Source organism: Apostichopus japonicus, chromosome 7 (genome assembly GCF_037975245.1).
Source record: "Apostichopus japonicus isolate 1M-3 chromosome 7, ASM3797524v1, whole genome shotgun sequence".
In the NCBI taxonomy this organism is placed as follows: Eukaryota; Metazoa; Echinodermata; class Holothuroidea; order Aspidochirotida; family Stichopodidae; genus Apostichopus; species Apostichopus japonicus.
This window is the reverse complement of record NC_092567.1, coordinates 26,226,317-26,235,144: the sequence shown is the minus strand read 5'-3', so window position 1 is coordinate 26,235,144 and position 8,828 is coordinate 26,226,317. Positions and strand designations below refer to the sequence as shown.

The window sequence follows — 8,828 nt, the reverse complement described above, 5'->3', positions numbered from 1 at the left end:
CTTACAAGTTGTATGAGTGAGAAACAACATTCAGTCTTGCATGAGCTTTTTTTTTTCCCCAGTAGAAATGGGCCCTCTCTATCCAAAGAGGTACCCTTTTTCTGTGCATCAGTATAGCGGGGGGCCCCCTATTGGTTGAGGCCCCCAGCTCAACACGGTCCGAGCCAATAGGAGTTATGCTACTGAGCATACAGCTGACTGCACCCCTTCCCTGAACAACTCATTCAATTGCTATATCTTCAACTGAAGACATTAATCACTGCCTTTATTAAATAACAACCCAAAGAACATCAAAATGACACAGAAAGTCAGAGATATCTTTCCAATTTTGTCTTGGAACATTTATTGCTTTTTGTAAATTTATCACAATTTCAATATATACATTCTGTTTAATATAACATAAAACAATTAGAAATCTCTAGAAATTTACCAAAAATGACTAACGAAACACACACCCTCTCTCTTTCTCTTCAGTGTTACAATAAGAACATAGAATATACACTATATAATTACTGTATAGTACATAAACAATCAAACCAATAAGTCAACATATTTAACACTTATATACCACACTATATAATATATAATACCATATTTTCCAATTGAACACTTATCTCACAGGAATTCTTACATAAAGAACGACATTAAGAGTACAGAGTAAAAAGTCCAAAAAAGACTTTCTTTTCTTTCTGGAAGGTCGTATAAAAACACTCTTGACCAGTCAATATACCTTCCACAACATCTCCTAAAAAAGTGAAAATTTTCAACATTTCATTCATCTCTCATAATTTTGAAATTTTGCATACCTGTCTCTTGCTAACTTTGACACACACACACGCACCAAGAAAAAAAAATAGAGTGACAAGTTATGTATTTGTTTATAAAATTGTGATATAAAAAGCTACAGATCACAAATTCCGTTTTCACAACAATTATTCAAAACTTACCCATATACAGTCTGCACCCCCCCCCCCCACCAGAATTCTCTCCTGTAAACCCCTTGTTGGACTTACTGACAAAATGTTGCCCTTCACTTTGACACTGTCACACCCTATCCCACCCCACCCCTTTCACCACCTAAGTCAATTATCTTTCGTTAGTTTTACACTTTTCACTGAATCAAACCAGGTGTTAGGTATTACCAAATTAACGCTCTACAGAGAATTACTAACATACTTCTCATCTGATATCAAAAGTTTACACACAAAAATAAGTTCATAAAAAACAAACAAACATTTTGCATAAGGATACAGCCAAATTGATTTCATCCACAAAAAAAGATAAACATAAATTCTAAGCAGTTTGCATTTTAGCTATTAAGAAATGGCAAAATATAAGTGACAATATAAGTTGCATAAGAATGCATACACTGATGGTTAAATATATATGGAAAGATATTGCATATGTGAACGTTTATAATTGGTATAAACTTGTTCCTTGCATTATATGCCACAAAAAGAAAGAAAAACTTTTCCTTTAGAGAGCTATAAAAAATCAGATGCAGTTTTAATACCCACAATATGTATGATGCAGTTCCCCCTGCCTGACCCACACAACCCTGATACTGCCCCTATCAAAATTAAATAAGGGTAAATATCTCAGGATAACAGAAGACTATGCCAAAAAACTAAAGCTATTGCACAAGCAAAAGAAGGAAGAACAGCCATAAATCAAGGAATAATGGTTGCTTAAGGTCTTGTATTTGTGCGAGAAGAAGTGGACAAGGTCCGAGAAATGTTTAACCAATCAGATTTTCTATATGCAAATACCGATCACATGACAAATGACCTCACAATAGACTATTTGGTGTAAGGTGGTCTACCTAAACTTACAACTTCAACATTACTAGACAAGTTGCATTGATTAGGCATAACAATATTGTAACTGCATTAATTAGACCATGTAACTAAGGTCTCTTTGCTTCTTTCACTGCCTGGAGACACACTAACGTACATGATAAATACTACTTCTAGTAATGTCAAGAAATTGTCATGTGAGAAATTTATGTACAGTGAGTAAACAAATAAGAAGAGTATGAGTATTAAATTATGGAAAATATTCCGCCTGTAAGATACAAACCATCGAACATAAAGTGCTTCTACTCTGGCAAGTGCTTGAAGCGTTTCCTGTATTTTAATTATGTTCATATCTGTCAAATCAAAGAGATACACACACACACTCACACTAAAAATGATCATGGGTGTGTTAGATCAATTAGAGTAAGCACAGACTACTTCAAACTTTATAAAGCAAAACATTTGGGATATTGGCTCAAAATAACAACAAGAGAAGTCAATGTATATAGCATGAGGAAACTATATACAAATAAATGCCAATAATTAAATACAGCTCTATGAATATTCATATATTTGACTGCTCACTCACCCCTCATGCTGTTTTTTCCCCTTCTTTCTTTCTTTCTGTTATAACTCAAGTTTGTTTCTACTATGATAGTTGTATCCGAGCATGTTATGACTGTACAGAGAGGATATTCATATTATTCTATTTTCATATTTAGTTGGTAAGGTTGATTTAATGATGAATCTGGCAATGCTCTCCAATCTCAAGGTGTGAAGATAGATAATTTGTTCCAGCAACAACATCATTGCAGCAGGATAGGGTGCTTCAAAAGTTCATATCCCCCTCCTCCTGCCACCCCAACCTGTCACTTGTATACTTCAGACTCTTCATCACCCCTTAGGGACATTTATGTGTATCTCTTTGACATCGAATTACTTTGTAAACAAATATTGAAATTCTATGCTACCTTAACTGCAAAACTTTTAACAATGGTGAGACCACACCATAGAGGAATTTCCATTCAAGGTCAACTTGTTCTAAGGCAAACACAGCCTCCAGTTTGTGATTTCTGACAAAATTGCTATCAAATCTTAAATTCTGAAATATTAAAAGAAGGGATATAAAGGAAAGCTGAAGAACATATTGTGCATAATGCTTGGTGTGCAATTAGCCATCTGGCAACACTCATTCCTGTATAAAAGATTTTTTTAAAGTGGACTGCTACTACATGTTTGAAATCTGCCAAGAAACCCTTGCAAAACAAACTATATTAATAAGGAAGATCATATGAAATGAACAAACAGGAATTTCACAGATAAGACCCTCAAAGTAAGAAAATAACTTGTAAATAAATGCAAGACTGCAAATTGTAAATCATCATGAGATGCAAAAATGGAAGCAAAGATGGCTGACAGATTGTATCCAAACATTCTTGTCCTATTTTAAGTAATCAAAATACCTGTTGTCATAGAGACAATACCCAAGAGCTGCATATAGACAGATGCATAGTAAACACTGCTGGACTTGTTATATATATTCAAATGATTCAAATGATACAAATGATTGTGTAACAGATATTACCCTCACCCCCTCCCCCCCGACCCTCCTGTAAATGTTTCAATAGCTCTAAAATATTAAAATGAGTATTTCTTGATAAATGTACAAAAGCAACTCCTCCAGCAGCAGAAATTTGACAGCAATTAACTTTAATTTTTTAATTAAGCTGTTGTACAAAAGATTGAAATTTGCATTGTTATGATATCATGTGATGTCATGGTTATTAGTATACCATGTGATGTCATGGTTATTATTATACCATGTGATGTCATGGTTATGCAGTGACAATAACCATCATCTTGTGGTAAAGTTCTGCTATGTTTATAATATTTTGTTCATTTGACAAATAAGCTTAGGATTTTCGAGGCTCTATCAAGAGTATTTTTTGTACAATTGCGAACTGTGGGGCACAATGAAGGATCTTGATCGCAAAATTGACACTTTTCAAAGGAGACTACTTCGTAATATTCTTAACATTAGATGGACCAATAACAATTGGTTATCAAACGATGAGCTCTACAATGAAACCAACCAAACACCTTGGTCATCCATAGTCGCACATAGAAGATTGAGATTTTTCGGTCATATAGCAAGACTCCAGGAGGACGCTCCAGCAAAGGTTGCTTTAAGACATGCATTGAGACATACTGTAAACCAGTAGAAAGGCCTGTGACTACCTTGCTTGGAAAAATGAAGACGCAATTTAAGGACGTTAACATTAACAATTTCGAGGAAGCAATAAACCTTGCGCAAGATCGTGATACGTGGCGGAGGTTAATCACTGAGCATGTCGGATAGACAAGACTCAACTTACTACAGCACCAAGGAACCCTCTGTCAACAGATTTTCTCTCTACTTTTAAGTAGTGAACCAAAAGCAGAGCATTCCAAAAAAAATCTGTAAATTCTCTCTCTACTTAGCTGCAAGTATCTTCACTAATCTCTACAAGTACACTGACATACACAATGCAGCATTATCACAGGTAAAATTTTCACAGCATTTAATTAACATCTAAACCAAATTTAATATATAATTGTTAAAAAGTAATAAATGAGCGATTTGAAAATCCAAACCTAGACTAAACCTAAACTAAATCTAGTTTCAATGTTACTTTGTCCTTTCCATCACTATCTAACTAATAATAACTAGCTGAAATGTTCCTTAGTGATATAAACTTGACTCTGAAGACCAACAATCTTCTTGATGTTTGGCTTCAGAATCAGCAGCATGAAGATTTCCCTTCTCGGTTCTTGCACGAGAGAAGCTTTGACCTGGAAGTAGTATCTCTCTCTTGTATATTTCAAGTATTATTTATGTAAGTACTGATAGATAATTAATGAGCTGCTTAAACCAAACAACAAAATATCTTGAGTGGTGTTAGTACATTACAAGCACCTGGGGCCTATTGATCACCTCTCGGTGACCCCCTTGTATCATCTCAACCCCCATCCCCTCTCCCTCATCCCTATTAAAATGTGTTGTTTTTAGATCTGTGACCCCTTCCCTCCCACCCCCAACTTCTCTCAATCCATGCCTGTCAATTGTCAGCATTAGGCCTATTTCAACCAGGACAGTACATCCATAGAAATGGAAGACCTCATAGGCAAGAGTAAGATTTCATCATTCATAAATCCTGTGTGTAATTTCCTTTAAGAGAGAACATTTTGAAAGCACTGGTTGCTGTGAAATGATAACCCAAAGGATAACGTACCACAATCTACTTTCTATAATGTATCATTTGCATATTCATATTAACATATCCTTGGATTCTATATGAGTTGTCTGATTATCCTCACCAGGCATAACAAAAGTCAGCATCTGGAAGATCATTTTCTGTTACTATGACAACACCTTTAGATACCAGCTTTCTTAATATAACAATGCCCACATTTTTAATGCTAGTCTTCAAATTAGCTAAATGCTTTAGCTATCATCTTTGTGACCCTCATATAAGCTGGCAGACAAAGTCAAATATTTGTGCTCTTGATGAAATCTTCACAGACTCATTCAGTCCTGTTTGACTCGGTTCTCAGACTTTCTCCAGTGTCTCCTTCCCAAGTACTAGACAGTCCTTGTAGCAGCCTCAGTAACCACAGACACTATAATGACATGGTGATAACCAATGTCCACTTGCCTTGGTCATCAAACATTCTCTACAATGTCACCATTGCAAAATGCTTGTTGATGACATGGTCCTCACACTCACTACCTCCAGTAATGAAAGAGGTCTGTTCATCTATGACTTTACCTCGAGTGAGGTCAAGTTTCGGCGTGGACAGCATCTGACAGTCACATGACCAGAATGGAGACCACCTGATGATTCATGATCCATCTTTGGTGATCATTTACTTGACTTTAACCTTGACTCCTTTGGCAGTGCCTGCAAGTTTCTGACCTACGGAGACAAAATTTAACATTCAGCATTGATAATAAAGAGTATTACATGTGATGTTCAAAGAAGTCTCAAGTATTTAGCTTATTAGTCTTGTAGTATTTTACAAGCAAGACACAGGTAACATTAGTCTAGTTTTGTGAAATATTAATAATGAAGGGCGGCTTATCAGAACAACAAATCACACCCTATTGCGAGATACAACTTTATTTTAACTTTTGTTTCAAAACAATTCTTGTGATGAGGAAGCAGGTTTAATGCATTGGTGTAGGAAAATGTGGGAATATTTCACCACTTTATCAGCCCACCCAGCACAACAGAGCTGATACAATTACTTTGTGTTCATTATATAAAGGACAAAGTATTGTTAACAGGCAACCTCTGAAAGTTAATAAAAAGTTATGAATTATTCCAAAACTGATAGAAAGAATTGACTTACCAAGTTTCTTGACATTGACTACTCCCAGTAACTTGCTGTTTCTTTTCTCTGTGTCATAAGTCTGTATCCTTTGATCAAAAAGACCTAAAACAACAAGAAAACAGGACTGAATTTTACTTTTCTATGAAAAAGAAATCAAACAAACCTAGACAAACATTCACCAAGTTGAAAAAATGAACATTGTGTATCAATTTCTAAAAGCAAAGATATGATTTGCTGAAATATGACTAACCTCATAATAATAAGCCCTTTACAATTCCCAAGTAATAACGGAACCAATTATAAAAAATAATCATAATAATTGCCGTTTGCCTGAAATGTGGCGCATTTCTCATTCTATCCGTTATGATTGGTCACTTGATCTTTGATCTAACAATCTATCCGTTATGATTGGTCACTTGATCTTTGATCTAATAATCTATGCGTTATGATTGGTCACTGGATCTTTGATCTAATAATCTCTGCGTTCTGATTGGTCACAAGTTTGTAAACTTACTTTGTTTCAGTCCTTCCTCGCTGTCTGCTTCTTTCTCTTGAATGAAGAGAGAGAACATTTGTGTCTCTGTGAAGACTTCCAGAAACCTCTTCATGCTCTTGGAATTAGTACTCTTGATAAAACCCTCCCGGTCAAAGACCATGTTACCCTCTGGTGACGGTTGAAAGTGGTTCAAATAATGACCCATTAGTTCAACAAAGTAGTGAATGAATGCCTCTGAGATGTTATTGTTTGTTACTTCACAATCTGCAAGAAAGAAAAAAAATATTGTTATGTATGTATTTATGATAAATAATTGTCAGCTATTGACGGGTTAGTTTGTAGCGATTTAGAAACTGTAAACTCAACAAATCACTAGTTTGAATATCTTGTACGCATAGTACCTCCGAAATGGTCACACAACATTTGTACAAATGATTGACCAGCCACCGTCTTATGTTAGGATATTTCCCTTTACAAGGAGCAAATTGGAAATTATCAAAATGTTGGCATTTTCCATCATAATTATGGTATGGAAATAAAATGTGTGTAGTCAAGATAAAAACTGCATTGCGAAGGGAAATTTTAGATTGAGATATTATCCCCTGCCTTAGTTTCCTTTCTTAAAACACACTGGAGTGGAGATGCAATCACAACATTTTCCTGGTAAGGATTTGCTGAGTAAGTTCAGGAGGTAATGAGGAGTAAGGTTAGGGCTGTCTTCAAATGGGGGAGGGGTGGGGGTTGGGGGGTGGTGGAGGGTTAGATACTTACCTACAGAGAGTTCATCCTCCACATCCCTGGCCTCTGTTACTTCACTGTCTCTCAAACACGTCTTGAGAGCTTTCTCCAGACCCTGGGATAACCTCCTTGGAAGAATAGTGCTCTCATCTCCAACTTGCACGTCAAAATCTCTGGCATCAAGGTTTACAATCAGTACCTGCAAACGATAATCAGATGAGCCCGTTAATTTTCAAAAATTATGCAGGAAATTTCAGATTGATTCTAACAGTCCATGAAGTACGGGAAGTCACAAGATATGCTTCAAAACATCAGAAATTAATTCAAAAATTAAGTCAAAGTGACTCAAACTTTGAGCTAAGTTGGAGTGTAAGAGAAACCTCAGCTTGAAACAGCTGAAAGTCATTTTCAAGCAGATGTATAATCAAAAACTTCAAAAGTTCTCTTTGAGGTTCGATGTCTGCTTCTTTTTGATAAACAAGGGTAAAGGAGAGTTGCAACCCATGAGAAAAATATGCAAAAGACAAAATGTCCCACAAGACAAAATGTCCCACAAGATGAAAAGACTCTTGAAACCTACAGGATTATGAGACCACATCTTCTTAACATTTCTTATTTGGTCTTTTCATTGTCATCATTGCTCCAGACTACTTCTCTTTAATGAGGGTTTAATTATCTACAGAAGTAATTCTACTTGTAAACTTAAGATTAATTGGTAACATATCAATCATTGGAAGTATCTAATTTGTTACTCCAGATTACCTCAATTCACCAAAAGAAGCTAATTAACAACCAACTAGCTGAAGGTTCTCTGAAGACAACAGAAACCTAACAACACTGTTGAAGATAACGTACCCCTCTTTCCACTATTTGACTTACCTCTTCAAGGGGCAAATCATCTAATTCTGGAATACTGAGGGACAACATGCCCATGATGTACGGTGTCGGGGAGCAACACATATCCAGAAGCTTTTGGGGTAAAACTGGCACGTAGACGTGTTGCCATGAGAACGGATACAACAAGGCAGCGATGGCTTGTGAACATTTGGATAGCTTACTGTGAAAATAAAAGAGATTAACATCCACTGAAATAAACATAATGCAGACATCCTTGTAAGGTTGTGAGGTATGCTGAGGCATGAATATACATGTGTGCATTATGACAGATACTCTTCTTAAATATTATCTTGTAAGGTTGTGAGGTATGCTGAGGCATGAATATGCATTTGTGCATTATGACAGATACTCTTCTGAAATAAACATCATGCAGACATCCTTGTAAGTTTGTGAGGTATGCTGAGGCATGAATATACATGTGTGCATTATGACAGATACTCTTCTTAAATATTATCTTGTAAGGTTGTGAGGTATGCTGAGGCATGAATATGCATTTGTGCATTATGACAGATACTCTTCTGAAATAA

The 8,828-nt window shown here is 35.9% G+C and overlaps 1 protein-coding gene across 2 annotated transcripts in view; it reads right to left on the bottom strand.

Annotated features, from left to right (window-relative positions):
* Window positions 1-315: 315 nt before the first annotated feature.
* The window catches only part of LOC139969921 (uncharacterized), a 74,081-nt gene continuing 65,568 nt past the window's right edge, over window positions 316-8,828 (bottom strand). For both annotated transcript variants that reach the window (XM_071975331.1, XM_071975332.1), the window contains exons 11-15: window positions 8,284-8,461; window positions 7,438-7,603; window positions 6,685-6,930; window positions 6,189-6,272; window positions 316-5,752 (exon numbers count right to left, since the gene is read on the bottom strand). In XM_071975331.1, coding sequence (XP_071831432.1) covers window positions 5,703-5,752; window positions 6,189-6,272; window positions 6,685-6,930; window positions 7,438-7,603; window positions 8,284-8,461 — 724 coding nt within the window. In that variant the 3' untranslated portion in view covers window positions 316-5,702. The remainder of the gene's footprint in view (window positions 5,753-6,188; window positions 6,273-6,684; window positions 6,931-7,437; window positions 7,604-8,283; window positions 8,462-8,828) is intronic.